We start from the raw sequence: 12,916 nt of genomic DNA on the forward strand, positions 1-12,916 counted from the left end.
AAATGCAGCAGCAACGACTGACCTTCAACCTTCCCAAGTTCTCCCACACCGCCCCTCTGCTATGTTCCCTCCACTGGCTCCCAGTAGCTGCCCCCCCTGCATCAGGTTCAAAATACTGATGCTGGCCTACAAAACCAAACATGGAGTAGCATCATCCTACCTCACAGCCCTCATTACACCTCACACTGCACCTCGTATACTCCGAGCCTCCAGTACTGCTCGCCTGGTCCGGGATGGTAGTGGCCTAGCGGGTAACACAGTCGCCTATGAACCAGAAGACCCAGGTTCAAACCCCACTTACTACAATCGTGTCCCTGAGCAGGACACTTAACCCTGAGTGTCTCCAGGGGGGGACTGTCCCTGTAACTACTGACTGTAAGTCGCTCTGGATAAGGGCGTCTGATAAATGCCGTAAATGTAAATGGTCCCTCCATCTCTGAAGGTAAAAGGAAGACGCTCATCTAGACTCTTCTCCGTCTTGGCCCCTCGGCGGTGGAATGAACTTCCCCTCGAGGTCAGAACAGCTCAGTCACTGAGCACCTTCACACGGCAGCTCAAGACCTTCCTCTTTAAAGAATATTTAGATTAAATTGTAATTTTCTTGTTGTCGAACTTTGTGTACAAAATCTACAACAGAGTGAATAAAAAGATTGTATTCATAGTTGGGGGTCCTAGTGAACCAGAACTGACCACTTCATCCATGGTGACATGGAAGCACGTTGTAAGTCGCTCTGGATAAGTCGCTCTGCCAAATGCCGTAAATGTAAATGTAATAGACGTGCAAGGATGTGTGTAAGTGATATTTGCACAAGTTGTTTATAGATAAATATATATACTGAATGTAAATATATGTGTGCATGTACACAGGTCTGTAAGTGTATAAAGATGAATGTGCAGGACAATAAAGAGGCCAAAAATCGTGCCGCTGGTTTGACGGGGGCCGCCCCGGTGATCAAAAGCTGTCGAGACGATGGAGCCGAGAACGTTCAGGGGGCCGAGGCCTTAAAGGCCTCCGGGTCGAGGAAGCGTGAGCGCCGCCGCCTCCGCGTGTCCTTTCCGACCGCGGCAATGGGGACCGAGGGAGGAGCCGAGCGGTGGGCGGCGGCACCGAAGCCATTTACAGGAGCAGCCGGACCCCCGAAATTAGCACATCTGGAACTTATTTCACCGTGAAAGCAAAGGGCGCGGGCTCCGTCCCCAAAAGACGGTCCACGGCCAAATAAGGACATCTGGAGCGGTTCGGACGGAGATGGAGCGCGCGTGGTTTTTATATGCAGGTGCGGCCCAGAATTAAACCGCGAACCGGCGGCGCGCCGGGCGGCGTCCATCACGCGAGCCTCGAGCACCCCGCGGAAAAAAAGGCCCCCCTGCCGTGCGGCGGGAGCCAACGGTCCCACCGCGGTCCCACCGACCGTCCAGGAGGAGGACAGTTCAAGCCCGCCGATCATCTGGCCCCACGTCCCTTCCTCGGACGCCGAACGCGACAAGCCGGAAGGTTCCTGCGACCGGCGGGAAGTATTGAGCGGAGTCGACTTCTGACCTTCACATTTACGTTCTCTCTCGCGCTGAATCGCCGAAGTTCTTTATAAAGCGCTTTGTTAATTCTTTTTTTTTAAAGGAGAAAATGAAAGAAACCAAATTTTTTTCCCCCTCAAAAAAAATCTTGAACAAAACTGAAGTACAGACCAAATGTTCACACACCTTCTCCTTCGATGTGTGTTCTTTATCTTCATGACCATTTACGTTGGTAGATTCTCACTGAAGGCATCAAAACTATGAATGAACACATGTGGAGTTCTGTACTTAACAAAAAGTGGAGACCCAACCTCCACAGTCACCGGACCTGAACCCAGTCCAGATGGTTTGGGGTGAGCTGGACCAACAAGTGCTAAACACCTCTGGGAACTCCTTCAAGACGGTTGGAGAACCATTTCAGGTGACGACCTCTTGAAGCTCATCGAGAGAATGCCAAGAGTGTGTAAAGCAGTAATCAGAGCAAAGAAACTAGAATATAAAACATGTTTTCAGTTATTTCACCTTTTTTGTTAAGTACATAACTCCACATGTGTTCATTCATAGTTCTGATGCCTTCAGTGAGAATCTACCAACGTAAATGGTCATGAAGATAAAGAAAACACGTTGAAGGAGAAGGTGCGTCCAGACTTTTGGCCTGTACGGTGTGTATTTGTTGACGGTGGTTGCAGCTGCAGGTACGGGTCGGGCGAAGCGGCGGGAAGTAGTTGTTGGGAACTTCCGCCTGCCTGCACTTCCCGCCTTTCTTCACGAAACAAAAGAAGAAGAAAAAAAAAACGCGTCATTCGGCGAGAGGAAGGTCACTATTCTACATTTTAAACGGTGTGTAGAAACTCCAGGCTCTTCCAAGGCCATCGACAGTCGCTTTTCTGACAACCAGTGACGCTTTGAAAGTGACAGAAGGCCAGCGTTCCGCCGGAAATCAAGGCTCCTCCCCCCGCGCACGCAGACGTTCCATCATCAACCATCATTCGGTGCATTCGAAGTCTTTTTTAACGCGCCGAACAGCTTTTAAAGTACCGCCCCCTGGAACACGGCCGGGAAGTCAGAATTAAACGTAGATTAAACGCCTTTTTTTTTTTTTTTGTCCTGCGATTGGACGTAATTAAGATTTGATCCACAATAAGATAAATGCAGGTCCAGATGCCACACATGCGTTGCTGAGGGTCCCAGATTCACCTGCATTGTTATGTGCAGACCGCGCCGTTTTGACCGTGCTAGTGAACCAGAAGACCCAGGTTCAAATCCCACTGTGTCCCTGAGCAAGACATTTAACCCTGAGTGTCTCCAGGGGGGGACTGTCCCTGTAAGTCGCTCTGGATAAAATACTGTGGTATTTATCTGGATATATACCGGGTGGTACCGGGTGGTAGTGGCCTAGTGGGTTAGACACTCGCCTATGAACCAGAAGACCCGGGTTCGAATCCCACTTACTACCATTGTGTCCCTGAGCAAGACACTTAACCCTGTCCCTGTACCTACTGATTGTAAGTCGCTCTGGATAAGGGCGTCTGGTAAATGGTGTAAATGTAAAGATGTAAATGCTCTCCGGCATCTCCAACAGAACGAGAGGAGCAGGACGGTGGAGGTAAAACGGGTTTGAAGTGTAAACGGTGTAAAAGACGTGTTGCTGTCGGGTTTTACTCACCGGGGCCGCCATTAATAACGCGCGGATGTCGCGACGGGGTGAGGTCATCGCGGCACCCCGGGGCCACGGGGACAAACACGTCGTGACGTCGCCGCAAAGCACCGCTCGTCCGTCTGATTAAGACGACGTTACGGCGGCCGCGTGGACGGACGGAAGTTTCGGGACGCGCGAAAAAAAATACGCACATACCAAAAAATAAATAAAAACATTTGCAAAAACGGTGCGTTTAACCAAAAAATAAACGAATAAAATGGGATTAAAAAAAAAAATAATAACAATCGCACCCCTGCGCGCGCCTAAACCATGAAAACAAAAGCGCCGCTTTCCAGCGGCGGTCGCGCCGCGAGTAAAGTTGTCCCCTTCCGGCGACGGTGACAGCTGCGCTCCGGTCGGACTGTTGTCCCGATCACCCGCAAACTCAAAAAAAAAAAAAAAAAATATATATATATATATATATATATATATATATATATATATATATATATATATATATATATATATATATATATATATATATATATATATATAAAATAAAAATAATCGCCAGCATGGCCACAAAGCCCACGCGCTGAATATATGATTATATATATACATATATATATTTAGTTGCATATTATAATTTTTTTGTACCGACCTGATTGGAGACGAGGGGACGTTCTTTCTTTCTTTCGTTCCTTCTTGTTTTGTTTCGTGCTGATCTCCGGACTTTCCGTCCGACTCTTCGTCGCCCCGACTGATCCCCGCACAGTCCTGCTCTTCTCTCTCTCTCTCTCTCTCTCTCTCTCTCTCTCTCTGTCTCTCTCTGTCTCTCTCTCTCTCTCTCTCTGTCTCTCTCTGTCTCTCTGTCTCTCTGTGTTCCTTCACTTCCTCCTTCCTCCGCAGTCGGCTGGCCGCTTCCTCTCCTCCGAGTCGGCGACGCCCGGCGACACCGACTCGTTCGCCGCCGCTCGGCTCTTTACGTAACGCCGTTCGCTCCGCCGTCTGACGCAACGCGACGTTCATCTCGCGATTCCTGCGATATAAACTTGTCTGGGGGAATAACGAGGGAGGGAGGGAGGGATGGATGGGGGGTAATAATCCACGTCTTTGTGTCCAAATCTGGAGTAAGTGAAAGTGAAATGTGAAAGTGAAATTAGTTGCATATATTATTTTTTGCATAAACGTTATTTTATTGAAGTGTGTTGCACAGTTTTGACATATTTCATTATATGTTGAAATATTCGGAAACACTGTCATTGTGGAACACTGCAGCACAGCACACGGTGCACACAGTGAAATGCGTCCTCTGCATTTAACCCATGACCCTTGGTGAGCAGTGGGCGGCCATGACGAGTGACCGGGGAGCAGTGTGTGGGGACGGTGCTTTGCTCAGTGGCACCTCGGCGGATCGGGATTCGAACCGGGGGCCGCTTCCTAAACCACTAGGCCGTCTAGTTATGATCCTGAAGACCTGAGCTTTTTTTCAAGTTGCACATGCCTCAACAAAGTAAAAATTTTCTTCTCCAACGTATCGGACAAATTTTATTACTGTAAAATCATTTTTTTTTACATTATATATAAAAGTAGAAGAATTCTCCACCCATAATCCGTAACACAGACATTATGATTATGAAACAGAATTGATTTCTTTTTTCAATAAATGATTCAGCATTTTCACATTTTACTTCACAAAGTAAGACCTCTCTGGCCTGGGATGGAAGGCAAATGTTGTGGTTGCAAAGTAGGATCTAGAGTATACATTTTTTTTTAAATCTTGCTTCGTGCATTTTTATATGGCATTATGTAGAGACCCAATTTTTTGCACGAGATTATCTGGATAAATGAGCAATCTTGCTTTATGGACGAGCAACATGACCGTGGACATTTCAATAAATAAATATTTTATTGAACAGATGGGGAAAGTACGGGACAATTATCTATTTATGAAGAACAAAGGGCGGCGTCACTAAGAGACCTTTGTTCATGAAGCGCAATATGGCCCAACGGGCCTCCGCCGAACTGAACAGCCTCTGATAATCTTAGGGTCCTGTGGCCATATGGCTATAAAAAAAAATTCTATAATCTCACGGCATGTCATAACCCCCTCTCCGTTACATAACTGTTCAGCCTAAACGCGACGTCTCCTTGTGAACAGAGCTAATTGATCACTTACGAGATGTTAAAAGCGTGTGCGCAAATTCAAAAACACCCTTTTTTTTCCCTCCTCAGTGGACAAAGAGACCCAAGGATGAGGCACAAAGCCCAAGCTCTCGACTGCCATTAACCTCGCCGACTGGGAGGGAGTCAATCAGGCGACTTGACGTCTGTTAAGCCTCAGAAGAAGATCCTATATGTAAAAATCCAAGTCACTGTGAATGAAGGGTTGGGATTGCTGTTACTAAGAAAATACATGGAATATAGGAGCGAATAAATGATTCCCCTCAGGCTGGAAGGCTGGGGTTCCAAAATGTGCTATTTAAAACACGGCCTTCATATGCACTTGAAGTGAAGTGATTGTCACATGTGATACACAGCAGCACAGCACATTTGTCCTCTGTATTTAACCATGACCCTTGGTGGGCAGTGGGCAGCCATGACAGGCGCCCGGGGAGCAGTGTGTGGGGACGGTGCTTTGCTCAGTGGCACCTCAGTGGCACCTCGGCGGATCGGGATTCGAACCGGCAACCTTCTGATTACGGGGCCGCTTCCTTAACTGCTGGGTTACCACTGCCCTGGACAACCACGGGCAAATGATTCACTACTCTCTGACACCAGCCTCAAGATGAAGATATTCCCTCGCTTGGAGACTCAAGAGGAACCGTTTTTAATCATTACATATCGTGTTCTCTTTGACAGAAATATTTACCCACCAACAAAAAGGGTAAAACATCTTTTATATATATATAAAAAAGAGAGAGAGAGGGGGGGGGGGGGTAGTAGCCTAGTGGGTAACACACTCGTCCCTGAGCAAGATACTTAACCCTGAGTGTCTCCAGGGGGACTGTCCCTGAAACTACTGATTGTAAGTCGCTCTAGATAAGGCCGTCTGATAAATGCCGTAAATGTAAATGTAAATACAAATGTAAATATGTATACACGTGAGTGAGTTGGTGAATTGCTAACTAGGCCAATAACATGACCCCCAAAATGATTTTTCTCTGACCCTTGCGTCTGAGATCTGTCAAAACTTTTTCTTCCATATGAACCAGACATCACTGCTTATAGAGAACGAAAAGAACTATTTAAAAGAACTATTTCCAGGGTTTATTAGGCCATGAACATACACCACAGATGCCTGACCGGAGTGAACTAGGGCAGGCTCTATCTGCTCAGCTGTCAAGTGTTCCTCCAATCCTGGTTTCTGAATGGCCTGCTCCATGAATCGGCCCGTCATTAGAGCCGAGCGAGCGTCGCCTTTGATTCGGCGTGCCGCGTTTTCGGTACAAAGCAGCACGTGGCAGCTGCGGGTGCCAAAAAAAAAAAAAAAAGAAAACGAATTTCCTTACCAGCATCAGCATCTGAAAAGCAGACTACAAACAGCGTAATGCAGATATGTATGGTTGTACACGTACATGTTTGCCGGTGCTGTGCTTACACGCTTATGATTCTATTGGCAAATAACCTGACTGTGGAGGGTAAGGACAAGAGGAGCTACAAATTTTAATAGATAAAAATTTTATGATGTCAATGTGAATTATGGAATTTTTCCAGAATATTTTAAAACGCATTAAAAAAGAATTCATTAAGAAAAATAATTACACACACACACACCAACAAAAAGAGAGATAACAATTGAGTGGTCCTTTCTTATTTCATGGATTTATGGACACTATATCCATACCACGTTTTACACTCAGTAGTGACAGGGACAGTCCCCCCCTGGAGACACTCAGGGTTGCTCAGGGACACAGTGGGATTTGAACCTGGGTCTTCTGGTTCATAGGAGAGTGTGTTACCCACTAGGGTAAAATAAAATAAAATAAAAAAAAAAAAAAAACACACAAATGACTTTTTTTAGAATAGAATAAATTTTATTCCAAGTATTGCACCGCCATTGGTGGACAATCATTTATTTCAATCTATACAGCGGAAAGCAAAAAAAAAAAAAAAAAAAAAAAGGGATATTTCTATACATATCCAGCAGAGTAACCTTTGAAGCATTCGTTTCGGGTTAGTTTACAGAACACCGCGGGCGTAATGCTTCACACATAACGCTCCATACAATTCGACGCCGTGCACGGTCCTGCTAGTCCTCCGCGCTGCAAGAGGACGCAGGAGCCCCATGCATAATTCAGTAGTTCGGCTGGAGAGCCGCCCTCACGCGGGCTCGGGTTCCTGTCCACAGGCCCCAGCTTCGGCCCCTCATTCCGAACAGCCGCTGGCCTTGGACTTCGAGTGCTTCTTTTTCTTCTTCTTTTTCTTGTGTTTCCTCTTGTCCTTCTTCTTGTCCTTCCTCTTCTTCTTCCTCCCCTGCCCGCGGCTGGAGTCGGAAGGGGACGACGAGCTGGACTCGGAATCTGATGAGGTGGTGTCCTGCAACAGCTGCTGGAGCTGCTGAATCCTACAAAAGCAGACGAAAGTGGAGTCATGATGTGCTACATAAACGAATATATTTTCAAATCAGAGCAGTGAACAAAGGGTACAGATTTATAGAATATAATAATGTACACTGATGATCAACCTCTTCTGAAGAGGTTATGAAGGTTGTGATGCGTCAACGTGCCTCATTAATCTTTCAGCAATGTCTACTTTTTCCACAGAATCAATGCTCTCCAATGACGCAAATTGCAGGAAACGGTGCAGCGATTGCACATACGCACTTCCTGTATAATTCACGGTGGCGATTAACGCCCCCCCAAGCCCGCATCTCCTGTATGATGCTCCTAGTCTGCACTGGTCGGGACCAGACAAAAGTGGTCCAAGGAAGGGGCGAGAAAGGGAGGGAGGGAGGAGGAGGAGGAGAAAAAAACAGGGTCAAGGGCATCCAAGACACACCGTACATTTTTCCCCGAGGAAGACTTGGCAGCCGGATGCACAAAATATGGGGAAATATGAGGACACGGCGAGAGGCAGCAGGCATGAAAGTGTTGGGAAAGGCCTGATGACAGTGTGAACCTGCGGAGAGCTCACGAAGTCCTGACGGTGCATTATGGGTACTATGGTTTTGGTTCCTTTTGTTTTGAGCGTACAGACAACAATTTTCTCCTCCTGCGCTTATCTGAGGTCCGTAATAAATTGTATATGTGCTTGCTATGTCTAAAATTGGATCGATACAGAGAAGATTAGCATGGCTACGAAAGGATGAAAGGATGGCCTAGCGGTTAAGGAAGCGGCCCCGTAATCAGAAGGTTGCCGGTTCGAATCCCGATCTGCCAAGGTGCCACTGAGGTGCCACTGAGCAAAGCATCGTCCCCACACACTGCTCCCCGGGCTCCTGTCATGGCCGCCCACTGCTCACTCAGGGTGATGGGTTAAATGCAGAGGACACATTTCACTGTGTGCACCGTGTGCTGTGCTGCTGTGTATCACATGTGACAATCACTTCACTTTATTAAACTGTGTCGCGGGGCGGGGCGAGCAGCACTTCCAGCTCAGCTCCACTTACAATGCAGCTTAACAGCGCTCGCCACGAGTTAACGTCCAATCGCTGGACACTTCTGGACCGATCTCAAAACGAATTGCAAAACCCGAAATCCCGGGCGGACCGAGTACCAGCCAATCCCAAAAAAACCCAATACATTTATTACGAGCCCCTCTACGTAACTATTTACAAAATGCTTAGTGAAGGCCCGTAAAATGGCATTTAACTTATATTCCTGTACGTAAATGAGAAAGAACTGTTCGTTCGTGCACAACTGCAGGCGGCGGCAACATGTTCGCGCAACCGATACACTCATATTTAACTTATTCAAACCCCTTCATTTCATCAATTATTTGTTAGTGTGCTATTGGTGCCAGAGGAAAAAAAATTGTATCATTACCACTGGTTCACATTAAAGATTAAATAAGTGGAGGAAAACTGGGATTTTAATTACTTTTCAGGGGCTTTAATCGTGTCCAATTACTGGATTTAAATTAATTTATTGGTTATTTGCTAGTTTTTTTTTTTGCTGTCAGTGCAACATGCTACAGATGGCAATTTTCTAAGAGCCAGATAATGTTCATATCTGTAGCCTTCTGTCTCAGGCTTAGGAGCCTGGATATCTCAGTCGGTAGAGAATCAAACTTATAATCTGAGGGTCCAGGGTTAGAGTCCTTGTTCAGGCAAATTGTTGCATAACCACTGAGTACCGAAAGCAATACAGCCAAACTTTTGAGGCAGCGGTGGCCTAGTGGTTAAGGAAGCGGCCCCGTAGTCAGAAGGTTGCCGGTTCGATGTGTCAGTCAGTCCCCACTGTCCTCACACACTGCTCCCCGGGCTGCCCACTGCTCACTCAGTGTGATGGGTTAAATGCAGAGGACACATTTCACTGTGTGCAGGGATTAAAAATATGGAACCAGCAGCCCCGCTGCACGTCTGGATCAATAGGCTGTTGAGAAGGATCAGTAAAAACCACCCAAATACGCTTCTTTGGACAAACATGCCAGGTGAAGCTCTGCCCAGTGTTTTTCTTGCTAAACCTGATCCATATTTGGTTGCTTTTATGGCCCCTGAAATGTAGGGAAAAACGTGCAAATATCGGTCCATCTGAAACTCACCGAGTTTCCTTCTCATTGCGCTTGTTTTCCCTTATCAGGTCATACATGGGGTCTTCGTGAGCCTGTGGGAACATTTTTTTTATTAATACAGCATTCATGCATGCATTATATATCACTTCCAGCGAATGCTACTCACACAACAACAAAGGATTTCATTCAGCTCCAATCTGAAAAGGTTTTATCTCTAAAGGACACAGAAATGGCTACTTAAGGACTTAGAAGCTGAAAATCTACCCTGAAACGGGACAGACGTTCAACAAGCGACCCACCACTCTGAACTGTTCCAGCTTCTGGTTCCCTTTGATGAAGAACGGACACTCTCGGTCTCCGGTCCTGTGTCCGTAACGCTTGCATCTCCAACCTACGGCAAAAACAAGAGGACCACACCCTTAAATGTTTCAAATCTTCGAGTTTTGGGCACCGACAGACAGTCCCGGTGCAGAATTACAGCCACTCTGATCCGGTCCCACGAGAAGATGTCCCAGGACGCGCCGTTTCGGTGTCTGTAGCTTTAAATGCTAATGAGGAGGCGTTGGCGGAAATGACTGCATCAACACCGTCCACCAACCACGACGTTTGGTGCAGACAGGAAGTCGTGTCGACGTTTTTCCAGAAAAAATAAAGCGAACTCGCTGGTTCTTCAGAGTCTCGCGTGATGGAAATAATCTAAAAAAAAAACAATAAAAAAAAACAAACAAACAAACAAAAAAAAAAAACATTCGTGCTCATTTTCACATCCAATTGCAACTGCGATGCTTCGCACATTTGGGAGCCATGACGGTCGGTGGAGATCATGTTTCAGGGGAGGGGCGGGAAAAAAGCATGAGAAACGGGAGGTAACCTTTCCCGCTTATGATGTCATAGGGGGAGAAATTCCAGATCCGACCGTCTGAGCTGCCGCTCTCTGAACGGTGAAGCAGAATAACCAAAATGCTCTTTACACCTAACCACAGACAGGCTCAGGGGACTCGTATTAATGTTAAATAATATCACAACGTCAAATTTTCATGTCAGGGAACCTTTATATCTGAAGACAATATGGACATCTCGGACATTTGCTAAAGTCAAATGAGCTGAATTACAATTTCTTCCTTTTTCTATGTTCTGCATGCAACCAGCCTGTCGGAATGCAGCCTGCTGCATGCCTGCACATTCCACTGTAGGACAATCATGGAGCTGGACAATGGATTTTGTGTCCTCACCTTAGTGCGAAAGTGCGTGGGACAAGAAAACGGTGTCAATGCAAGTCTTTGTTTTGTTTTTTCGGGGAGGACATGAATGAGGTGCTTATCTTGTGCTAACTAACTATCCCACTCTCCTAACAAGGGGGCCTCAGTGACGGTCATCGCTGATCCTCCCCCCCCTCTTCTCAAAAAGCTGCACAAAGGTGACACCCACTGGTACGAAGGGGTCAATGGCGTCCTCGTCAAGCCTGAGTCAACGACGGCCGATCTTTAATCCACAGGGAGGTGGCGATGCTGAGCGTGAAACAATCGAGAACATTCCACACGTCCCTGCACTACTCACGTTTAATACGTGGCAAATTAGCATTTTCTCCCACTACTTCTCCATCCACGGAGATTCCACGGAATGTGTGTGTGTGTGTGTGTATATATAAATTTAAATTAAATTAAATTAGTGAAGTGATTGTCACATGTGATACACATGTGATACACAGCACACGGTGCACACAGTGAAATTTGTCCTCTGCATTTAACCCATCACCCTAAGTGAGCAGTGGGCAGCCATGACCAGCGCCCGGGGAGCAGTGTGTGGGGACGGTGCTTTGCTCAGTGGCACCTCAGTGGCACCTTGGCGGCTCGGGATTCGAACCGGCAACCTTCTGATTACAGGGTCGCTTCCTTAACCGCTAGGCCACCACTGCCCCGCACGTCAGCAGTGTGTTTCTTGCAGCAGTGTGTTTCTTGGTGACGATCCCAAGTCCGGGTAAATGTGGATTTTGCACCAGGAGGGGCATCCGTCCCGGGTTACCGAGCCGGGTTACTCTGCTTGATCGGTTAGGTCAGTCGTGGATCATCTGAAGTGGCCACTTTGTGTTAAGACGATCGAAAAGCTCGCACAGTGGTTGCATGCTTTGTTTAAAAAAAATTTTTGTAAAAAGATGGTCCAGAAAGTGTGTAGTCTGCATTCGTGTGGTAAAGAATTAAAACCATTAACTCCTAAAAAGTAGGAAGGTCAGCATCTCACGGTTAAGGTGAGGTTATCTTCTTGTGGCCGGGCAGCTTGGACGTGCACAAACTCACACTGCATGACCTTGACCTCCTTCCCCAGAGGCATCCATAAACCTTTAGTGGGTGCGTGGGCCAGGAAGTCCCTGGCTCCCTCGTTGCCCGGATCATTGGGGATGCAGTCCTCCGGCTTCTCGTCATGCTCCTGTCGGGAATAAATAAAAAAAAAAAGAATGAAGCGAATAAAAAGGAACAAAACAGGACGGTCCGTCTCACGGACGCGGACATTAAACCCACCTTTATGAGGCCCGGGGGAGGCTGTTCATAGCTGCGAGGGGTGGAATAAAGATTAGTAGGTTGTGAAATGGCTTTAGCATTTAGGAGTCTGTGAACATGGCCGCATTAAATGACCTTTTCTGAGGTAACCATGAGCTGGATGAACCTTCACAGATACATCATAACATTATTTAAAAAAACAAAAAAGAAGTCCCCCTGTGGCCACCTTATTCTGGTGGTTTTATAGTTGTGCACCTACAAAGACTCGACGTGCTTCAGCTTCTTCACTTCGTGGATCAGTTTCTTGGTTTGTACGCGGTCTTTGCCGCCGTCGTCGCGCTCGGCCTCCCGGCGCTTCTTGCGCTCCCTCCGGTCCTCCTGCTCGCCGGAACGTTTCCTGTGGGACATCGCGGACGGAGCCGAGTCGCTCCCACGACGTCGGTGCGACGCGGAACGCGCTGGCGACGAAGGGGGGGACACAGGAGCGACCCGCGGCCACCCGATACAGGACAACCGCAGCAAGTTCCAAACGCGGCAGGAGCGTTTACTTCCGGGTGCAGAATCATGTCAAAATAAAAGTCGGGCGCCATAT

At 47.2% G+C, this 12,916-nt stretch overlaps 2 protein-coding genes and 1 non-coding gene across 6 annotated transcripts in view; 1 reads left to right on the plus strand and 2 right to left on the minus strand.

Moving 5' to 3' along the window:
• elmo1 (engulfment and cell motility 1 (ced-12 homolog, C. elegans)) overlaps positions 1-4,149 on the minus strand; it is a 71,969-nt gene extending 67,820 nt beyond the window's left edge. For 2 of the 4 annotated variants that reach the window (XM_028963433.1, XM_028963430.1), the window contains exon 1: positions 3,816-4,149. The gene's annotated coding sequence lies outside the window, so the exon portion shown is untranslated. The remainder of the gene's footprint in view (positions 1-3,815) is intronic. The other 2 variants (XM_028963435.1, XM_028963434.1) reach the window with 1 other exon arrangement.
• A 3,153-nt stretch (positions 4,150-7,302) lies between these two features.
• rp9 (RP9 pre-mRNA splicing factor) lies at positions 7,303-12,875 on the minus strand. Its single transcript, XM_028964428.1, has 6 exons — positions 12,584-12,875; positions 12,346-12,376; positions 12,124-12,253; positions 10,129-10,220; positions 9,860-9,921; positions 7,303-7,721 (listed from the first exon to the last, which is right to left on the minus strand). Exons 1-6 carry the CDS (start codon positions 12,730-12,732, stop codon positions 7,523-7,525), a joined length of 663 nt encoding a protein of 220 aa, XP_028820261.1. The 5' UTR covers positions 12,733-12,875; the 3' UTR covers positions 7,303-7,522.
• trnai-uau (transfer RNA isoleucine (anticodon UAU)) lies at positions 9,355-9,427 on the plus strand. The gene has a single exon. It is a non-coding gene; the product is annotated as a tRNA-Ile (tRNA).
• Positions 12,876-12,916: the final 41 nt, after the last annotated feature.

The sequence above is a fragment of the Denticeps clupeoides genome, chromosome 20 (assembly GCF_900700375.1).
Source record: "Denticeps clupeoides chromosome 20, fDenClu1.1, whole genome shotgun sequence".
In the NCBI taxonomy this organism is placed as follows: domain Eukaryota; kingdom Metazoa; phylum Chordata; class Actinopteri; order Clupeiformes; family Denticipitidae; genus Denticeps; species Denticeps clupeoides.